The 22,578-nt window shown below is 45.3% G+C and overlaps 2 protein-coding genes across 7 annotated transcripts in view; both read left to right on the top strand.

Moving 5' to 3' along the window:
- The window catches only part of HARBI1 (harbinger transposase derived 1), a 5,768-nt gene extending 1,326 nt beyond the window's left edge, over positions 1–4,442 (top strand). For 2 of the 3 annotated variants that reach the window (XM_032775078.2, XM_032775080.2), the window contains exons 2-3: positions 1,945–2,677; positions 3,748–4,442. In XM_032775078.2, the coding sequence (XP_032630969.1) occupies positions 1,945–2,677; positions 3,748–4,124 (1,110 nt within the window). In that variant the 3' untranslated portion in view covers positions 4,125–4,442. Of the gene's footprint in view, positions 1–1,866; positions 2,678–3,747 lie in introns of all 3 variants that reach the window. The other variant, XM_032775079.2, reaches the window with a different exon arrangement.
- A 4,758-nt stretch (positions 4,443–9,200) lies between these two features.
- AMBRA1 (autophagy and beclin 1 regulator 1) overlaps positions 9,201–22,578 on the top strand; it is a 190,321-nt gene continuing 176,943 nt past the window's right edge. For 3 of the 4 annotated variants that reach the window (XM_032775082.2, XM_075065286.1, XM_032775084.2), the window contains exon 1: positions 9,315–9,485. The gene's annotated coding sequence lies outside the window, so the exon portion shown is untranslated. Of the gene's footprint in view, positions 9,486–22,578 lie in introns of all 4 variants that reach the window. The other variant, XM_032775083.2, reaches the window with a different exon arrangement.

The following is a 22,578-nucleotide window of genomic DNA, read 5'->3' as shown; positions in this document are numbered from 1 at the left end:
CCCGATCTCCTCCGGCTCTCCCCTCCCCATCTCCCCCCGAGCCCTCTCCCTGCCCTCTTCACCTACCTCATCCCCCTTCTGGTTCTCCTCTATGCCCTGATCCCCCGGCCCTCTCCTTGCCCTCCCCATCTACCTCCTCATTCACCAGCCCTCTGTATTTTATCCATCCACCAATCCCCTGGTAACATGAGGGGCTTCTGGAGGCAGCTGTTAGAAGGATTAACTACACCACAAGGGCATCCATATCAGGGGACCTGGTTCTGACACATTAGTCCCCTAACTGTTAAAACCTCAGTTTTGTCTTCTAAAATAGATGGGACCCTATCTATGCCATTGAACTGTGTCATGCTCTTGGACAGAGTTAAACTGTAGCATGTTTTGGAAACGTGGTTAAAATAAATTAGGTTCCAGCTACACCAAAAGGGAGTCATGTTTTACACTAACATGGATATTATTATGGTTGAGCCCTGAGTGGAATCTGCTCACTTCCTCCTCCCACCCAATGGAAGGAGCCTTAACTGTTTCACATTTAATTTGTGTGTTCATGACCGTACTGAGAACACATCTGGTAAAGTAAAAATGAATTAATGCTTCAGGAGGTTAAAGCAATCACTAACTGACTAAAACCAGGAAGAAACTTCCTTAGTGGGCGGTAGTGTTTAGTTCTCCTTGATGGGAGGCTTAACATAGTTCTCTGAACCATCTGAAACTGGCCAGATAGGATAGCAGACTAGATGGACTATTGGTCTGAGTGGGTCTGGCAATTCCCATGTTCCAAGATAGTTTTCTCCTTTCCTCTCTCCATCTCCTGACCTTTGCCCCATCAACAGTGGAGAATGGACTGGTTCTGTTGCTTCTGCTGCTTCTGCATGCAGTAAGTCCACAGGAGTGTGTGTGGTGCACTGGATTTCTCATCTGCCTCAGCACTACCAGAAGACCTTTAACTTCCATGTTGGTCTCTGGCTAGTGGATATGTTTTAAAGCCCGGGATATATATGATAGAATATCAACTACATTTGCCATTGATCTCTTTGGAAATCCTGGTGCTATCCAACAGTGAAGTTCATCTTGCTGCCCATGTGTCATATACATAAATCTATTTGCATTTATCTAGCATTTAATGTTCCCACTGTAGGCTGTAGCTTCTGATGTCATCTGGCATAGTCAGAGGGGACTCCCACATACACCCGTAGTATCACACTCTGAGACTTGTGATTTTGAATTTGAAGGGCAGGTTTTATTTCTCCCAAGTCTCTGGTAATAGCAGCTCTTGGATTTTGTTGTCCTAAAAATCCACAAAAACTGCATGCCTGATACAGCCAGTTTAGGTTATGCACAAGTAAACTAGCTCAGAAAGAAACAACAAACTCATCCAACTTGTATAACTAGTTCAATGACAGAGCAGAAATAAGGTAGTTGCCTGTGGATTATGCAGTTTCAGATTGCTAGTCTGAATATGGCCTAACCAGGTAGTGACTAAAAATTGCACTATGTATGTGAGATTAGTTTGTTGTGATTTTAACAATTTTCCACTAAGAATTTGACAGCAATTACTGCCATTATTTGCCCCATTTTTGGCATTTGCAGCAGAAGACCCAAGGAGATTGAACTCCCTTCTCATTCCTGCAGAAAGTCCCTTCTGTTAAGAGTTGAGACACTGATGGGTCTGTAGGGAAGCTCACAGTGTTGTTGCACACATACTGTGGACTGATTGCTTCAATTTCCTGGGCATCTTTCATCTGCCACTAAAATTGACGCCAACATTTAAAAAAACACTATTTTTTATTTTTTAAAAACAAAGAGATTATCTTTACTAATTTCTCTGAGGTGTGTGTTTCTTACTCTGCTGTTATGTAACCTGTGTAGAATGAAGAGGGCAATAGGGATGAAAGGCTGAACTTCTTTAAATGAGTTTGAGTCTCTGTCCAATTCACTTCAATGCAGGTGACAGCACTGAGAAAAGATCTGCAGCAAGAACTGCTCCAAGAACTCGCCCAGGCTTTGGCTATGGCTGTTCCTATAGCGATTCTTGATTGTGACCTCTTGCTCTATGGCCGAGGACACCGGACACTAGATCGCTTCAAGCTGGAGGATGTCACCGATGAGTACCTGGTGTCCATGTATGGCTTCCCCCGACAATTCATTTACTATCTAGTGGATCTGCTGGGAGCCAGCCTCTCTCGCCCTACACAGCGGTCCAGAGCTATCAGTCCAGAGACACAGATTCTTGCAGCATTAGGATTCTACACTTCTGGCTCCTTCCAGACTCGCATGGGGGATGCCGTTGGCATCAGCCAGGCCTCTATGAGCCGCTGTGTTGCCAATGTCACTGAAGCACTGGTGGAGAGAGCCTCACAATTCATTCATTTTCCAGAGGAGGAAGCCTCTGTGCAGAGTCTGAAGGATGACTTCTATGGGTTGGCAGGGATGCCTGGAGTGCTAGGGGTTATTGACTGCACCCATGTGGCAATCAAAGCACCCAATGCCGAGGACCTATCCTATGTGAATCGAAAGGGTCTGCATTCTTTAAACTGCCTAATGGTGTGTGATGCTAGAGGAGCACTGCTGAGTGCAGAGACGCACTGGCCAGGCAGCCTGCAGGACTGCACTGTGCTGCAGCAGGCAGCTCTTAATAGCCAATTTGAAGCTGGATTGTACAAAGATGGCTGGCTACTTGGTAAGTTAATTCCAGTTGTTGTCTCCTCTAAGAGTCTGTTGCACTTTGGCTGCTTTTTTATTGACTCAAAGGCAGCAAAACAGACTCCTGGCATGAAAATCCCTGACATATTTGCTTTTTTAATACAACCAAATTCGCTTGCTATAAGTCATTCTTGGTCCCACTGGGAAATAAGATATTAATTATTTCTAACTTGTCTTACAAAATCTATATAAATGCACATCTACCCAAGTGTAAACACCAGATAAATACCACATGCATCCGACAAAGTGGGTATTCACCCACGAAAGCTCATGCTTCAATATGTCTATTAGTCTATAAGGTGCCACAGGACTCTGCTGCCTTTACCAGATAAAAGTGATTTAGAATCATGTTCCATGGAAAATGTATGTAAGGAAGGGTTTAAAATGTGGTTCTACGCAGTCAGTAACTTTGTAAAGATGTCCCCCTGGTGTTCCATTGTTATCATCTCTCTGACTCTAAACCAACTGACAGTTTACAAATGAAAATACTTTTCATAACTGCAGTCACGCGACCTGATCCTGGGATCTGAGAGTCAAGGTGGACTCTTCTTGGCTTACATAGGACTGAAAGAGCAGTGATTTCTTGGTCTGTGTTTCATACAGTATGATTACTGAGGTTGTATACATCCACTCTTCTGCTTTGTCCTTGTTCTTACTACTCTCTTTTTTTCTAGACTGAATTGCACAAACCCTGTATTCTACACTTGGGCCTGGTCCAAATGTCTGAATTTCATTGCTTATGCGTATTAATTGGACTCTCCTAAAACTCCCTTCCCACACTTTTACAGAATTTAGTCTTGTGAAATGGAATATTTTGATTTTTCTCCTTGTTGATCTCATTTGCAAATCTAATTAAATACTTGTCACTCTTACCTGGATTCTCCCATATTCTGTGTTAATAGTCAATTAAGTCAGTCTGTACCTATGGTGCAAGGAAACTGGCTACAAATAGGTGTCCAAATTTAGTCTCCCCTGGTTGAGGATAAAGAGCAGAAATCTTTGCTGTTGCTACTGGTTTGTGAGCTCTCTCCTTTTTTACTTTAATAGGTGACAGCTCCTTTTTTCTCCGCACATGGCTGATGACCCCTCTGCATATCCCAGAGACCACTGCAGAATACCGTTATAACATGGCACATTCTGCCACTCACAGTGTCATTGAACAGACATTCAGGACCATTCGATCCCGGTTCCGTTGCCTGGATGGATCCAAAGGCACCCTGCAGTATTCTCCAGAGAAGTCCAGCCACATCATTCTGGCCTGCTGTGTGCTCCATAACATCTCTCTTGAACATGGGCTAGATGTGTGGTCTTCCCCAGCAACAGGACAGATGGAGCAACCAGAGGAGGAATACGAACAAATGGAATCGCTGGACTCTGAAGCCTGTCGTATCCGCCGTGAGCTTTTGCTTACTCATTTTAGCTAATAAAGCAAGGGATGGAGACCTTTACAGATGTACTTGAGGAAAATATGGGTGCAAATACACTCACATTCTTTTAAGTTACTAAAAAGAAGAACTAAGATAGGCATGGGAGCTGGGGAAGAAAGGGAAACGCTTGTAACAAATTAACTCTGTTTAGGGGATATTTTTTTACATCTGCCAGACTTTTGATTCCTTTGTAAATGTTGTTTTGAGCCTTGAATTCTCAATACCTAATGTGTGCAGACCCCACCTTGTCTAGAGGACAGTTAGGCAGGAACAATAATGTGGGATCGTTTCCCAATAAAATAACTTCCAATCGTCTGACATTTTTTAAAAGTCTGTCAATATCATAAAAAATAACACAAGAATTACAAATCTATCACTTTGTGAGTATTACAGTGGCCTGTATCATCCATCATAAATCAGTTTCAAAAATTTTTTTTCAAACCCTTTTAAGGTAAATTTCCAGTTGGGCACCTACCCAGCCTCTGCTTGTGCATATGCAAAATATACAGATGCAAACACTTGCTAAATATCCTTGCTAAATACCTGTGCACATCTTTTCATTATTCTGACACCACTGCACACATAAGTGCTAAAATTTGTATTCACAAAACCCATTGGTCTCAGATTTTTTAAGGTGTTTGCAGGTGCCCGAGTGGGCAAAAGGGAGAAATTAGGCCATAACTGGCTCCATCAGCTCCTTGGTGTGTCTAAGTCTTGTTCCCACTGGACAGACACTAGCATTATCACAGTTGCCTATGGCAAGGCCCCCTTGTTGATTGTCCTAGCAGAGATTGACTGGGACACATAAATTGCATTTCCTTTCACCGCAAGAGGTGGTCTGTGTAAATCAGGATTGAGGTATGGGGTGGGAAGATTACTCTTCATCATCCATGGAGTCATGTAGATAAACAGAGGACTTCAATTTATAGGACTTTCATGGGCACATGATATTTTTTAAAAAGCTGTTGAAGTTTCAAGTGTCCCAACAGGGTTCTTTCTTTCCATCAGATTAATGCAAGTGTAAATTCTTTTCCAAGAGGTTTGTTGAACACCAGTGTGACCACAGTCTTGGGAAGCTCATTTCTGGGAGAGGTTCTATCTTTTAGCAGGGTCATGACTTCAGTTTCATTTATGGAATGTTCTAATGGAATTTGGTGGCTCCTGCAAAGATTTTGACACTTACAATGGTAGCACAGACATCCGTCATGTCAGATCTCAGAATTCTTAGTTTGTAGGGGAAATGAGATTAGATTGTGACCTGCAGCTTTGAAGATGGGAAAGTAGAGGAAATTGACTGCGTGATGCTGGTTGTGGCCTGGAATTAGACATTGCCAGAATATGCCTGTCACTTTGCACTGACTGTCAATATTTAGTATCACGTGCATGAAAAATAGTGTGCTTTAGCAGGGATAAAACAAGACTCATCAAAGCCCTTTGTTAGAACTGCTAAAAGTTTACAATTATCTAATGCATATAATTATCTGGCTCACATATTTTGTTTTTTTCCTTTGTTTTTTTCTCATAGTCTGGCTTCAGAACTCCAGTTGCTCAGTTTATGTAGAGAACTCTCCTCTTTCTACTGTGCAGATGCCTGAACTTTCCTAACAAGAGAACCAAAGTAACTGTTTTCTTGTGATTGTTTGTAAAATATTCTTAGAAACTTAGAAATAATTGTAATACAGTACTATAGGAGGAAGATGGTGTTATGATGATGGATATTTGTTTGCCATCACCATACTATCTTATTAATTATGCTAATATATGCCAATATAATCCAAAGAAAGGTAAGAACTGATTAGGAATGGGAGATGTCACAGCCAGATGAGTCTCAGACATGTTCAGGTGTGACAAATTGTTATGAAATAAGGAGATGACAGTCCTCAAACATATTCTTTAACTCTTATGACATGCCTGTGATACAGGTCTTTACAGCAGACCCTGTTGAGACCATAGTGAAATTGTGGGGGATGGAATGTATTCTGCACTGGGGTTTGTTACAATCCACTTTGATGGATCTGAGTTAGAGGCTATGGAAGTCAATTCCAATGCCCATTGTGGCTAGGGAAAATTAAAAGTTTTTATATTTACCCATTAGACCATTGCTTTCTATTGGGAGACATGTCTTGATGAGCTGCCTTCTAGTTCCAAGATGCTGGATGTCTCTACCTTAACATATTATTAACTGGCTTTGAGTTTTCTCTTAAAAATATTTCTTTAAAGAATCTCTGATTGCATCCCCTCTTCTCCACTCTACTAGTGATGCTAGTCTTGATGCCTGCTTCATCTTCTTCTCTTATTCTAGTCTTTTCCAAACTGATCCATATGCTTGGAAAGTCTTCCTCAGCCTAGTTTGACAAACTACTTTCCTTCCTGTGTTCAAGTCCCTCTTCAGACACACTTCCTCCACAGATAAGATTAAAAAAACCCAACCCTATTATTGCTTCCTCTGCTCTGGGCTCTCCAGTGCATGTTGACTTCTCTGTTTTTGTCCTATAGGCTGACTCCTCTTCAGAGCTGACATTTATGTTTTATAGAGCATCAAACACATTGTCAGTGCTTAATAAATAATATATAATTAATAATAAAGTTATTTTGCTTCTCTTCTTAGTTGAATTAATACCTATTTTTAATTAACTCTTCTATTATACTGTCTTTATCTGCACTCTAGAGACTAGCTGCAGGTGAGGGCACCCAGACACAGAAGCCAAAAACCAGATTATCTGGGTAGAAATCAGGTGGGTGGCTGCAGGTGAGGGAGAAGGCAGCAGAAAACAGAACTCTTAAGAAACCAAATTCCTGTTCATAGATCAGTATCTTTAGTGATAAAGAGTGAAAGTGAGAAATTCCAAAAACAGGATCCTGTCCTGGAAGGTCATTAAGAAAGAAAATTTCTAAGAGGTACAAGCAGTAGCACTTTTTATAGACCGTATGGCTGGATAAGTTGCCCCAAGCAGCAGCAGCAACAACAAAAGTGATTGGAGGTTATAGAGAGGTTTGATGGATATGATCTGTGTCTTTGGGGGTGGGGATATTTACTGCGAAATTTCATGGATCTGAATTGCTGTGTGGTGGAGAATTATTAAGAATCACTGGGAATGGGGACTGTTGGTAAATCTGAATAGTCAGAAGGGGTGATAGGAAAATTGGATAGATCTGAATCTCGGGTGTGGTAATAAAGTGATTGGCTGGATCTGAATTGCTGGGTGATTTAGAGGCAGGCTAGATGGAGCTGAATATTGGTTGTGAGGGAGACAAATAATAGGAGGTTGCATAGGTCTTATTAATCTGTGTTATTGCTTTAATGATTTATACTTTATGCAGACCATTCAGCAAAAATGCATTGTAAATAAGCACATGTATGTAGTGTGCAATAGGCACACAAGACAATGATCCACCACATAGGAACCACAGTCATAAATAATAAAACAGTAATGCGATTTATTATAGTAGACAGGGATCAGGTTGCCATTGTACAAGGCACTGTACAGACAGATAAAGGAGACAGTCACTGTCCCTGGGAGCATAGGTGGCGGGTTATATACATTTGCGGTGCTCGGTATCCAGGCAGGGTCAGCTCTAGCAATTTCGACGCCCCAAGCACGGCAGCACGCCACGGGGGGCGCTCTGCCGCTCGCCAGTCCTGCGGCTCCAGTGGACCTCCCGCAGGCGTCTCTCCGGAGGGTCCGCTGGTCCTGCAGCTCCGGTGGATCTCCCGCAGGCGTGCCTGTAGATGCTCCACCGGAGCCACGTGCCGTCCTCCCAGCAACTGGCAGAGCGCCCCCAGCAGCATGCCGCCCCAAGCACATGCTTGGCGCAGTGTGGCCTGGAGCCGGCCCTGGTTCCAGGAATATTCAGGACCGGGTGCCCTGCTCCACCAATATTTGGAGCTGGGTCTCTCCCCCGGCCCTGCCTGGAGCGGGCCCCGGCCCCGACCCCCCGCGGGTCTCCCCCCGCCCCGCTGTGTCCCTGCCTGGAGCGGGTCCCGGCCTCCGCCTTCCACCCCTCCCCCTGCGTCCCTGCCTGCTCATGCTGCCAGAGGCTCCTGGCAGAACTGCTGTCCCAGGGTCCTAGCGCCTGCCTTCAACTAATGGCAAGGCAGGCTGCCCTTACCCTGCCCTTCTGCCCTAGCCCTGAGCCCTCCAATGCCCCAGAGCCCTCATCCCCCTGCACCCTAATCCTCATCCCCAGCCAGAGCCCTCACCCCCCCCGCATCATGAACCCCTCATCCCCAGCCAGAGCCCTCATCCCCCTGCACCCTGAGCCTCTGCCCCAGCTCTGAGCCCTCCCACATCATGAATCCCTCATCCTCAGCCCCAATCCTCATCCCCTGCAGCCTGATCCTCTGCCCCAGCGTGCACCACCTCCCCCTTCCTACACCCCACCCCCAGCCAAGCCTGCACCCAAACTCTGTCCCAAAGCCTGGACCCCTCACCCCCTCCTGCACATCCACCCTCCTGCCCCAGCCCAGAACCTGCACCCAGCACCCAAACTCCCTCCCAGAGCCTGCACCCCTCACCCCTTCCTACACCCCCACCACCGGCCCAGAGCCTGCACTCAAACTCTGTCTCAAAGCCTGCAGCCCTCACCCCCTCCTGCACATCCACCTCCTGCCCCAGCCTGGAGCCAGCACCCAGCACCCAAACTCCTTCCCAAAGCCTGCACCCCTTCTGCACCCTAATCCCCAGCCCAGGACCTCCCCCATGAAACGCACCCAGAGCCTTAGGCAGGTGGGGGTGGAGTTGGGAGGGGGGCGTTCTGGGCACCACCAAAATTTCTACAAACTTGCCTCCCATGCCTGGGAGTTTACAATCCAGGGTCCCAGTTCTGCAATGGCCTATGCACGGGTAACTTTATGCGAGTGCTTCCTGCAGGGCTCAGGGCAGGCACAACCTGGCGTCTCTGCCTTGGCCCAGGCTTAAGTTTGTAGCACACGTCAATAGCTACCACCACTCGCGACGTGGGCCTCGCCCTCCGCCCATCCTCATCTCTGAGCTCCATTTCTCTAGCCTGTCCCAAGCCGTGCTCCCTTGGGTTTTCCCGTTTAAAACTGAGGAGAATCGCTCGTCGCTCGGCTAGTAAAGCCTGGCACAGCTCTAGATTTGGCTGCTAGGGCCTGGTTCAGCTCTTGGCTCGGTTGCTCGGCTGTTAGGGCCTGGCTCGGTTACTTGGCGCTCGTCTACCCGCCCTGGCCGAGGTCCTCGGAGCGGCGGCGGCAGTGGGAGCCGGAGGAGATCGAGCAGCTTGGGCCACTTCCCCGAGGCCGGGCCCCGCCGCGCCCGGGCCCCGCCGCTCCGCCGCGACCTCGCCCCACCCGCTCGGGCTACGCGGCGAGCCAGGCCCAGGCCCTTCCTGCAGCAGGTAGGCTCCGGGCCTAGGCGCTCGGCCCGGCCTGGCTGAGCACGGCCCGTGCCCCTCCCGCGGCCGGCCTGGCCGCCAGCGGCCACCGGCTGGCACTGGACGGGGGGCGGAAGCGGCAGTGTCGGGTCTGGGAGGCCACCAGAGGGTCCCGCGGCTCCAGGTGCTGGGGTGAAGCGGGGCAGGGGGCGGTATGGGGGAGGGTGTCCCCGAGCTGGGCTCCGGGGAGGTGGTAACTTGGTTTCTGGGAGTCCCGCGGCGCGGAGTCTTCCTAGGACAGGTGCAGCGCTGGGCTTCCTGCTGCCCCGGAGAGCAGGCTGCCTGGCGCCCTCCGCTTGCCCGTCCTGGGCACAAGCTCGGAAAATGCCACCGTCCGGCAGCCCCAGGTACAGAAAATCCGAGTCACCGTGAGTGAAACTGAATGGCTTCCCGCTTGTCAGACACTGCATGTCCATTGCCACGTTTAACCGGAGACTGGTCACTGGCCGTGCCTCAGGGCCCTTGGAAACCCCACTAACTAGCAGCAGCAGAAATGAAGGAGTTGCCTGTCATGCTCATCTGCTCCATTTTCTGTCTCTAGCTCCATTTGGTTATCACGCTCCTCCTTACACAACAGGGCAGGAGGATGAGGTTAATTCTGTTTTCATTTTTCTGGCTGTGGTATAACTGTTATTCTAAGCCACTTGGTTGGAAACAGAAGCAGGAGGACAGTTTTTATCTTCGGGTTGAATATACCAGTCAGTTCCTCCTCTCAGGACTTTCATGAGATATTAGAGTAACTATTGTTTTTTTGTTGCTGTTGTTTTGACACATGCTGTACATGCAGCAGGAAATAATTTTTGTTTATTGTTTTTAAATCTTACTGGGCTACCAAAATTAAGACAACCAAGTTTAATTAAATGTAAATTGCTGATTGTCCTTGAACAACTTGCCTTATAAAATGATTCCTGTAGCAGTCAGCGGTGTTGTGAAACATGAGCGTCGGACAGGTTATTTTATCACAATAGTTTTGGGATCGAATAAGTTCCTTTTCTCTCCTTGTAATGATGCTTACTCTACGCCTGCTCTGAGGAATGAGAGTAATTTGTTCTGAACGGGGTACTCAGTACACATTAGCCTGGTGATGTGGAAGTAAAGTACCTTGTCCTTCATAGCCATGTGCTGTTACAAAGCAGCTATGAGAGAGGATTGGGTATTTCAACTCTTCATTGGCTTTGAATTCCTACTCTTAGAGGTAGGTTCTACATTTGAACAGCTGTCCATGCTGGCAGAGTCTCAGTTGTTCATTCAATAGGGCAAGGAGTTGGGGTCATTGTGAAAAACAGTTAAAATAATTGGTGGTTTAAATTCATACATCTTCCCACATAATTTTGAAATTCCTTTGTAGTACCATCCTGCAAAGGGAAGCTCCTCCAACAGCAGAATGAATTAAAGTATCTGGTGAAATCAGGCACAGGCTTGCCCTGTGGAGAGGGAAGAACAAATATCCGAAAGCATAGGGAGGTCACCCACAGAGAAGAGGAGGTGCAAGTAAATTACTTAATTTTAGGGTGTAGATTTTAAAGGGATGTTATCTTAAAAGTGATGTCTCTTTTTGGCTAATCTTGTTATGATTTATAGTTAAGACTTTTATAGGTAAGAACTGAGACACTAGAGGAAAAAACAACTCTTTTCAGTTTGACAGCACTGTTTCCCCATGCAGTCAGTTTCCCTTGTTGGAGTGTGTCTTAGTAAGATGGAGGTAGAGAAACAAGCATTGTGTGTGTAGGTGGTTTTATTTATTTATTTATTTTTTTTAAATCTGCAAAAACTGACCAAATGGACTTGGGCAGATATAGGGCCTAAAACCTGCTTTTAACTTAAAACAAACAAACAAACAAAAAACCCTCCAATTGTTGATCCTCCTTGTAACTAAGTTTTTCATGTCTCCTGACTTTTTTTCTTTTTCCAGTTTGCTCCTTCCGTACTTACTCTGTAAGAAACTTTGAATCAAAAACTCATTCCAAGGAGTTTGATGTTCTCAGTAAGGGACTGTAGATATCTTGCATGTTGAGAGGCCACTGTATAGAAACTGAGGCTACCAATGTCTTCCTTTCATCTCTGTTCCATCTGAAATTTGGAGAAGGCACTTTGTATTTAGCTTGTAAGGGTACTCCACTTAGGAAGAAACAATCTGTTGCACACATACAAAATGGGAAATGACTGTCGAGGAAGGAGTACTGCGGAAAGGGATCAGGGGGTCATAGTGGATCACAAGCTAAATATGAGTCAACAGCGTTTACCAACGCAGTTGCCAAAAAAAACAAACAAACATAATTCTGGGATGTATTATCAAGAGTGTTGTAAGTAAGACATGAGAAGTAATTCTTCTCTACTCTGCGCTGATTAGACCTCAGCCAGAGTATTGTGTTCAGTTCTGGGTGCCACATTTCAGGAAAGATGTGGACAAATTGGAGGAAGTCTGGAAAAGAGCAACAAAAATGATCTGTGAGGGAAGATTGAAAAAACTGGATTTGTTTAGTCTGGAGAAGACTGAGAGGGGAGGTACATTTTCAAGTATGTAAAAGGTTACAAGGAGGAGGGAGAAAAATTATTCTCTGGGCTTAAATTGCAGCAAAGGAAGTTTAGGTTGGAAAAAACTTCCTAACTGTCAGTTAAGCACTGGAACAAATTGCCAAGGGAGACTGTGGAATTTCCATCACTGGAGATTTTTAAGAGCAGGTTAGACAGACACCTATCAGGGATGATCTAGATAATACTTAGTCCTGCCATGAGTACAGGGTGCTGGAGTAGATGACCTCTCAAGGTCCTTCCAGTCCTATGATTCTATGATTTCCTGGTTCCCTGTGGTAGAACATTGTGTGTGTGTGTGGTGTGTTTTTTTTGTTTTGTTTTTTTAAATAAATGGTTTAATACATGAGTCTGATACTGTGATACATGGTCACCATACTAACCTTTGGTCTTTTCAACTTGACAGTGTCCCTTAAAGTACTGAATTCATTCTCTAAACCTTAACTGCACCTTAAAAATTTTTGTCTGGGCATGTGTATTTAGTTCTTGAATTGTTCTCCTAAATCATTCCTTCAGAGCCCTTATCAATTTTGTTGCTCTTCTCTGAATTTCTCCTAATTTGTTTTGCCATGCTCACAATGTGTTAGGCACTTTTCAAACGCAAGAAAATGTACCATTCCTGCCTTGAAACGCTTACAAGCTAAACGGCAAATGAAGAGTGTGGGTGTAACATAGTCAAAGGCCTGGTCTGTACTGGGGGATCGATCTAAGTTATGCTAATAACGTAGCTGAAGTCGGCCTCCTTAGATCTACTCACTGCGGTATCTTCACTGTGGTGAGTTGACTGCTGCCGCTCCGCTATTGACTCCGCCTGCACCTCTCATGGAGGTGGAGTACAAGAGTCAATGGGGGAGCACTTGGGGATCGATTTATCGCATCTAGACTAGAGGCAATAAATCGACCACCTACTGGATCGATTGCTGCCCACCGATATAAGAATATATTAACGCTTCAGGCTGGGACGGTGTGTGATGCCCAGTTCGAGGAGACTTACTCACACTATATATTAATGAGTTCAAAATAAGGGTGTTGGGGAGGAATAGTATAGGGTGACCCCCAAGGAAGTAACATAATGAAATTGTTTCCTATATTCCTGTCTTCTCCTTTACACATTTCCTAATGGTGAGATCTATTAAACTTTGGAATTGTCTCCTGGTGGAAGCTCCATTGCTTGGGACATTTAAAACAGGAGTGGATATAGGCTCAAGGAATAGACAAGAACATCTTGCCTTGGCACCCAAGAAAGTGGAGTATAAATGAAAATCTTTGTTGGCTCTAATTTTTATTATGTGCTCTCTGAAGCTTCCATGAGGTATTGGATGCTGGGATTGGGTGTAGAGGGAGGTTGTCTGAACCCATGTGCTAGCAGAGCTCATCTTTCAACTTCCATGAAGAACCTTCATATGCGGTTTTGAGTGCTCATCCAGTAGTACAGCTGAGTTATCACTCTTTTGAGGCCTTTTTGGCTGTGTTGGCAGGTGATAACCCTGGCACCACCCTCTTAGTCTTACAAAAGTTGTTAGACACAAGCATGTAACATTTATCCTGCATCTTGTGCAATTTATAACTCCCACAAGGCTTCTATCTCCGAAACCACTTCTCTGATTCCCTTGAACCTTTCCAAAAAAATTTTCTTTTGGATTGAAGCTGAGCGTGTGAAATTCGAGGCCAGTCAGAGACTTGTTGGATAAATTAGAAGGGAATCAGGAATAAGCACTTAAACTGACTTTTCTTGTTAACCCCAGAGTCCACTTAAAAAAATCACACATTTTCCTGCCCCTCCTTTTTCCTGCTATATTGGCGACAGTCTGTCCAGGTAGAATTTGATGTGCATCCCTGTACCAAACCCAAACTTTTCATTTCCCTTCTCTTGTTTAGAGGGTCTTAATTCAGAAATGCTCCAGTTTCAGCTTTTGGCCAGGTCATACCTACTCTGAATCACCATCTTATCTGCCTGCTTGCTTTTGTGAATTAGGGAATCACAAGGAGCTCTCTGGGTTTAGGTGAGGTGCTTGCTTCCACTTGGTTTTTCCAGGTACTGGTTTTGTGGTAATATACCCTCAGGCTCAGCCTAAATCTGTAAAAGATCTAATTCTACCCATTGAGTTAGCAGCAAATCTGTTTACATGATTAGACCCCAATTCTGTAAATGCTTACATATATGCTACTTTGAGTAGTTCCACTGAAATCTGTGGGCCACATCTTGTTCTGGCTACTGTTAGAGATGGATTACTGGACTAGATGGACCTTAAGTCTGATCCCATATGGAATTTAGTATGTTCCTGTATGTGTTTTGCCTTATCTGGGGCTTAGATTGTAAGATTCATTACCTCTCCATCCCAAAAGAGCCAATTTTTTTTAAGTGTTAATTTATAGTTTACCTCACTGTTCCCCATTCCTCTCCATACCATACCTTTTGAGAGGGAGGCATAGTCTGAGAATATTGAACTGGGAACTAGGAACTCTAGTGTTCTGATATCAGCTGTGCTATTAACTCAGATTGTGGCTTTTAACAAGTCACTTCCCCTTTTTGTGCATTTCCTCATTTGTCGATTGTGAAGAGGTTGTGAAGCTTGTTTGGAAATGAAAATTGCTATACTTGTGCTAAGTAGATAATAGAGCTAGAAAAGACCAGTCAGGTTGTCCAGTCTGACCACCTAAATTTTGAAGGGAATACCCTCTTACATTTTCCCCACTGATGTCTCTTCTAGCCTGTTTGCTAGTCTTTGCAGTGTTGATACCTCCTCAGATTTCCCTTGGCACTTCCTCTTCCATGTGATCTTGTCAATAACTAGCCTAAATCTTTTGCCAGCTTAATTTTTCTCCTCTTTTATCAACTGAAGAGTTCTCTTCCTCAACTTCCTTTATCATGAGAAGTATTTTTGACTATCTCCCTGAGTCTTCTGTCTTCAGTGCCACATTTTAATCCCCGTTGTCTATTGCAATTTTGGTGTCAGTTGCTCTTTTTATGTTATCTAGCTTTTCTGTATTTCATGCAAAAACTACTCATTCATCATTATGACTGGGAATTTAAACACAGAAGTCAGGAAATTCCAGTTAAGGTTCTCATGACAACTAACTCCTTGTTGTACTTGGACAATATTTTGTACTGATGAAGGTAGTGCTTACTGTCTGTGCAAAGTGGTTGGTTGTGTTGCTGCAGCAACACTAACTTTTGAATTTCCTGACTTTATATTTATATTCTCAAACATAATTAAACTAACACAGTTTTGGTACTGGATTCCCCTTTTGTACAAATGAAACACTTCAAAGTAAGAAATTTCTGATTGAAAGAAAATTGTTTTTCTTTTTTGTTGAGAGATTGAAATATGCCAGGTTGAAGATGCATATTCCTTTTGAGCAGTGCACTTTGATGCATTTAAAATCCCAGTAGAAGATCACAGCATGCAATTCTTACTATTCCATTATGTCTAAACCAGGTATTTTCAAACAGATGAAAGGTTTTCTGTTTCACAGCAAGCTTGGTCCGTGGCAAGTGTGAAGATCTTTAAATTTAAACTTTAAAAAATTTTAAGGATGTAGAAGTCTGAATGACTGGATTAATTTTTTTCAATATTTCAGTACCGGCAGAATAATAACCTAGCAAACATGCCAAGTCTTTCTGGGGTGAGTAACTTCAGCCCACAGGGTAATAGTTTGAGACCGTTAAAGCCTAAAAACAGTCTTGGGATGAAAGTGCTGCCTCATCCCTAACTCTGGGCCCAGTTCTGTAATCGCCATGCAAGTTGACTTTCCATTAACTTCAGTGAGAGCTTTCTGTGTACACAGACTGTAGTGCAGCGATAGGCAACCTATGGCACGTGTGCCAAAGGCGGCATGCGAGCTGATTTTCAGGGGACTCTCACTGGCCGGGTCCTGGCCACTGGTCCGGGGGGCTCTGCATTTTAATTTCATTTTTAAATGAAGCTTCTTAAATATTTTTAAAAACCTTATTTACTTTACATACAACAATAGTTTCATTATATATTAAAGCCTTATAGAAAGAGACCTTCTGAAATGTTAAAATGCATTACTGGCACACAAAATCTTAAATTACAGTGAATAAATGAAGCCGTGGCACACCACTTCTGAAAGATTGCCGACCCCTGCTGTAGAGGATCGAGCCTCTGTAAAGTTGCTGAAATCCATCTTGCATCATGGGGATCAGTCTGTCTATCCGTTTCTATCTCCTTTCTCCATCCTAATAACACTATCTTATGGTGTAGCTTGAGAGCTGACAGACTTCAGGTTCTTGGAGCTCTAAGACAATGGCTGAAATAGTTGCAGGGAACTACTTCTTCCAGTGTAACTATGGTGCAGATTTTTTCATGAGTAAAGTCATAACAATGAGGGTCAAAAGTAGGATTCCATGAATGCATCCTATGCCACAAGACAGATCACCAACAAGAGACCATTACATGAATGTTTAAAATAAATGGTAGAACACTTTTTTTCAAATTTGGGGAGGGATTTTTTTCTTTTCCCACCCTAGTGTACTATAATACTTATGTAGTTTCAGGTATTGGTCTATCAAATGGTATAATCAAATACAAGGGAACAGTGTAGGCTTGTGGTTAGAGCAGAAGGCTGAGTATTGGGATTCTGCAGTTCTAGTTCTGACTCTGCCACTGTTCTGGTGTTGTACTTAATAAGTAATTTCATCTCCTTATACCTCCCATTTTATAACACCTGTGTCACAGGAGGGGAAGGTGTTGGTCTTAACTCTGAGTAAAATGCTCTGAAATCCTTACTTAAGATTTGCATCATAACATACTTTGTGTCTCCACTGCATATTCATTAAACTTCCTTGCAGCCGTCTTTAAGTGCCCTGTTACAACCCCAGAAAGAAGTCTCTCTTTAAAGTTTGAATAAAAGCAGGAAGAACAAGAACTATGTGATGATCATGATATGATCATGGATGACCTGCCAGAAACGAAGTTGAAAGGCAGAGGGTTAGAGTCACTAAACAGAAGACTAGATGTTAAGCTCATGGACTGCAGCCTCACAAGTTCATATGGTCCTATGCCACTGCAGAGAAGGATGCTGAGAGGCCCTTTTCTTCTGCTGTAACCTCTGTAAAAGTTAGACTAGTAGAACTGTTCTGGATAGAGGGCCATGTTATCATTCTAAACTGTGTTTACATAGTTCAGATTCCAGTATTTCATGCTGCAAGAAGTGATCATACCTAGGGGCCTTCCAAATTCACGGTCCATTTTGATCAATTTCACATCCAGTGGGTTTTAAAATTAGTCAATTTCATGTTTTCAGATGTTTACACCTGAAATATCATGGTGGTGTTACCATGGGGGTCCTGACCCAAAAGGAGATTGTGGAGTAGGGAGGTTGTAGGGGGTTACAGGATTGCCACCCTCACTTCTGCACCGTCTTCGGGGCTGGGCTCTGAAGGCAGCAGGCATGAAGCTTCCTGCAGTTGAGGGAGGTACCTGGAGGTGGGTCTGATCTCCCACTGAGATCAGCTGTGCAGACCTGCCCCCTGCCTAGAGCAGACTAGCAGTTAGGAGCCCCCAGCTGGGGTGCCCCTAGCCCTGCCTCTCCCACTACCCTCCCATAGCTAGATTTCACAAGGGAGGTCTGATTTCATGGCCCATCATGTGTTTTTCAGGGCTGTGAATTTGGTAGGGCCCTAATCGTGGATATCGAGCCGGTACAGAAAGGAAAATCAACCTTGCCTGTCTGGAAAGCAGAGGTTCTGAAAGTGTTGGAATTTCACGCCACCTCCTGGTCATTGATTCAATTCACTATTTGATTAATGAAATCTGGAGAGAGAGTTAGGGTTCCTTTGTGAATGAGGTAATACTTAGCTCTTATAGTGCTTTTCCTGTCTTACATCTGAGAGCAGTATCATCCCCATTTTGCAACTGCAAAAATGGAGGCACAGAAGGAAATGACTCTCATTGTCACCTAATAGGCCAGTGGCTGAGCCTGAAATGCAAACCAGGTCTTCTGAGTTCCAGTCCATGGCTCTGTCTCTTCTTCTCCCCGCTCTCCAAACATCTCTAAAACACATGTTGGTCCTGTCAATGTTAAGCAAATCTGCTCCTGAAGTTAATGACCTTGCCAACAGCTGCCCCTACTCCCAGTCTGTCTTTCTTGAATAAGATAATCTAAGACTGTGGAATGCTACCGCTGGCAGCATCTCTTCACCTATGAGATCCTAGACTCCTTTCAGTCTGGCAGATGGCATAGAAAAGAAGCTGGTTGTGTTTAATGGATGATCTCTTGGGACTATTGTTCCTTTGTGCTGAACCTAGCAGGAATAGATAGAGTTGTGTTAAGCTGGTTTTGCTTTTTTTTTTTTTTCTTGCATAGGTTTCGGAGGTTGTGATGGGCATCTGCTCCTCCTCCCAGAGAGCCTTTACCACTGGGTTTCGGAGAGCTCAGTCTTATCCTGTCTCCAGCTGTAATGTTCTGGGGGACTGTGTGGACTGCAGTGCCACCAGTAAGATGACACCAAGCTCTGTTGTAAGTGTGTACAGTGCTCTCTTCTCAGCTACTAAAAGAAATAGGGGTCTTGATGAAAATTTGTCTCAGGATCAATCCCCGGTAAAATAGAGGGGAAGTTGATTGGCAGGGGAAGTACTTTGAGAAACTAGCAGCAACCTGCTGTAGCATCCTCAATAGAAGACACTTGTCTTCTGGTTGTCAAAGTGGGGTGTACTTGTGGAGGCCCAAAATGCTTTTTGTGTCTGACTGGCCAGGAGGCATTATCCTCAGTGATCTTGATTCTTGGAGAATCCACCTCTGTATCCTACCGTTGAGAAGGTTAGGGCTGTGCCATGAGCCTGGAACAGTTTACCAAATGTTGGTGTCTGATTTGTAGGTTTTTCTTTACTGGTTTTCTTGCAGGGCAGCAGCACATCACTTCACTCCTCCTGCAGTATTCTTCAACTTCATTTGGGGTCGTGAATGCACTCTCTCTCATTGAGGGAGCGCCATGAGGAACACAACTTAATTGTTAAAGCAAACACGCAGAATCCTAAAATCTTATTCTGTGGCCAGGCTCGAGTTCAGCAGCCAACAGTGCCGTGTTCTCCTTCTGAGGCAGTGTCGCTTTCCCGGCAAAGTTTGTTTGCAAGTTCTCTTCATGGCTTCCTTTTGTCCTCCAGAATGCATAGGCAGAGACAGCTTTTATATTTCACTTGATGTTGCCTTTGTCAGTCACTTAGGACTTCTTTGGGCAGCAGGGAGGTTGAAAGACTTTAATGTTTTTTTTAAGGGGTGTGACAAAGTTCCTCCTCTGCTTTTGTGGGTCCTGTGCTTAGTGGCGGATTTGCTCACCTCAGAGATTCACAGCAGCCCTCATTTTGGCCACTTTTGCTAGTGGCTTAAACCTGCCATTCACTCAGCTAACCTCATCACTGGCCAGCATGGAGAAAAGGAAGGAGAACAATCCCCACAGTCTCTGCTGATATACCTAGTGGGTCGGGGGACAGGCCGGGGACCTTCCTCTCTGGTGGAACCCACAGTTCAGGTCAGTTCCTGCTGTTTCCAGTAGGGAGTTGGGGGGAACCAGGGTCTGCCCTCTACTCCTGGTTCCAGCCCAGGGCCCCGTGGATCACAGTTGTCTACAGTGTTTCATGTAACGCCTGTGTGACAGCTACAGCTCTCTGGGCTACTTCCCCATGGCCTCTTCCCAATACCTTCTTTATCCTCACCACAGGACCTTCCTCCTGACGTTTGTACTCCTCAGTCCTCCAGCCCTCTCACTCTCAGCTCCTTGCGTGCCCCTCACTGAGAGAAGTGAGGTCCATTTTAAACCAGGTGCCCTGATTAGCCTGCCTGTCTTAATGGATTCTAGCAGCTTCTTAATTGGCTCCAGGTGTCCTAATAACTCCCTTTTTACCTTACCCAGGGAAAAAGAACCTGCTTAATCTGAGGCTAATATATCTGCCTTCTATCACTCTCCTATAGTCAGGGCAGAGTTCCTCTGGGGAACATCTGCCAGCTCTCTCGATGTTTTTGGGGAGCAGTGGGCGCTGTCTGGGGTTCTTTGCTTGGTGTCCCCTTCTGGTTCCTTAGTTTTAGCCCTTTGACCCTCACGCCTGTTCCTGTTGTTACCTTTGTTGTCCCCCGAACTCAGTTGGGTTCTGGGTTTAGTAACCCCTCCCTAGGCTGGAGGAGGGGCTTTCAGCAGTGGGCGAACTAGCGCTCACCCATGTCCCAGTACTCAAAAGGATCACTCTGCTGTAGTCCTGGCAGAGTTCCTCTGGGCGGCGTCCAATGGCTTCCTTGACACCTTCGAGGAGCAGTGGGCGCTGTCTGGGGTTCTCTGCTTGGTGTCCCAGTCAGGTTTCCTTTGTTTGACCCTTTGACCATGCTCCTGTTTCTGTTATTTCATTAGTTGTCCCCTGGAATCATTTGGTTTCCAGGCCCAATGGATCCTCCCCTTAGGCTGGGGGGAGGTCCTTCAGGATCCCAATAGGATCATTGTCCTGTAGCCACCTGGCTTGACCTTGTCACAAGGGGTTGTGTGCAGAAGATGCACAACATTTGCTGCTTTCAGCCTTTTTACTGGTAGAGGTGGTCCTACCCCTTTCAGATTCACTCATCAGAGAAGGCTTTCAGTGATTGATTTGGCACATGACCAACCAATCCTATGAAGTGCTGGAAAGATGAGATTCTTATTTTAAGTATCAGAGGGGTAGCCGTGTTAGTCTGGATCTGTAAAAGCAGCAGAGAATCCTGTGGCACCTTATAGACTAACAGACGTTTTGGAGCGTGAGCTTTCGTGGGTGGGACGTACCCACTTCTTCAGACGCAGGTAGGTGGAAATTTCAGGGGCAGGTATATATATGCTAGCAGCAAGCTAGAGATAACGAGGTTAGTTCAATCAGGAGGGTGAGGCCTTTCTTAGCAGTAGAGTGTGAAAACCAAGGAGGAAACTGGTTCTGTAATGGCAAGCCATTCACAGTCTTTGTTTAGTCCAGAGCTGATGTGTCAATTTGCAGATGAACTGAAGCTCAGCAGTTTCTCTTTGAAGTCTGGGTCCTGAAGTTTTTTTTGCTGCCGGATGGCCACCTTAAGGTCTGCTATAGTGTGGCAGGGAGGCTGGAGTGCTCTCCTACAGGTTTTTGTATATTGCCATTCCTGATATCTGATTTGTGTCCATTATCCTTTTCCGTAGTGACTGTCCAGTTTGGCGATGTACATACAGCGGGGCATTGTGGCATATGATGGCGTATATTACATTGGTGACGTGCAGTGAATGAACCAGTGATGGTGTGGCATTGGTGTAGGTCTGTGATGGTGTCGCTGGTGTAGATATGGGCAGAGTGGCATCGAGGTTTGTTGCATGGATTGGTTCCTGAGCTAGAGTTACTATGGTACGGTGTTGCAGTTGCTGGTGGAATACGTTTCAGGTTGGCAGGCTGTCTGTGGGCAAGGATCGGTCTGCCACCCAAGCCCGTGAATGTTGGGATCATTGTCCAGGTGGTTGTAGATCCCTGATGATGCGTTGGAGGGTTTTAGCTGGGGGCTGTATGTGATGGCCAGTGGAGTCCGTGTGGTTTCTTCCTTGGGGTTGTCTTGCAGTAGAAGGCTTCTGGGTACACGTCTGCTCTGTTGATCTGTTTCCTGATTTCTTCGTGCGGGTATTGTAGTTTTGAAAATGCTTGGTGGAGATTTTGTAGGTGTTGGTCTCTGTCTGAGGGGTTAGAGCAGATGCGGTTGTACCTCAGTGCTTCTGTAGACAATGGATCGTGTGATGTGCCCGGGATGGAAGCTGGAGGCATGAGGTAGGCGTAGCGGTCGGTAGGTTCGATATAGGGTATGTTAATGTGACCATCACTTATTTGCACTGTGGTGTCTAGAAAGTGGACCTCCCGTGTAGATTGGTCCAGGCTGAGGTTGATGGTGGGGTGGAAGTTGTTGAAATCGTGGTGGATTTTTCTGAGTCTCCTTCCCATGGGTCCAGATGATGAAGATGCCTCAATGTAGCGTAGGTAGAGAAGGGGCGTGAGTGGATGAGAGCTGAGGAAGCGTTGTTCCAGGTCAGCCATAAAAATATTGGCGTATTGTGGGGCCATGCGGTGCCCATAGCAGACCCTATGCCACCAGCACTCCCAGTTATCTCCGTGACACCACTGTTTCCTGAGGAAACTACAACGCATTGGTCACCTCCCAGAAAACACCATCCTAGCCACCATGGATGTAGAGGCTCTCTACACAAACATCCCACACAGAGATAGAATACAAGCTGTTAGGAACAGTATCCCTGATGATGCCACAGAACAACTGGCTGCTGAGCTCTGTGCCTTTATCCTCACACACAACATTTCCAAGTTTGACAACATATACCTCCAGATCAGTGCACTGCTATGGGCACCTGCATGGCCCCACAATACGCCAATATTTATACCTGCCCCTGGAAATTTCCACTACCTGCGTCTGAAGAAGTGGGTATTCACCCACGAAAGCTCACGCTCCAAAACGTCTGTTAGTCTATAAGGTGCCACAGGATTCTCTGCTATTCTTATTTTAAGAGCCTGTAAGGCCATAAGAAATT

Source organism: Chelonoidis abingdonii, chromosome 4 (assembly GCF_003597395.2).
Source record: "Chelonoidis abingdonii isolate Lonesome George chromosome 4, CheloAbing_2.0, whole genome shotgun sequence".
In the NCBI taxonomy this organism is placed as follows: Eukaryota; Metazoa; Chordata; order Testudines; family Testudinidae; genus Chelonoidis; species Chelonoidis abingdonii.
The sequence above is the reverse complement of the archived record's forward strand: the minus strand, read 5'-3'. Positions and strand labels throughout refer to the sequence as shown.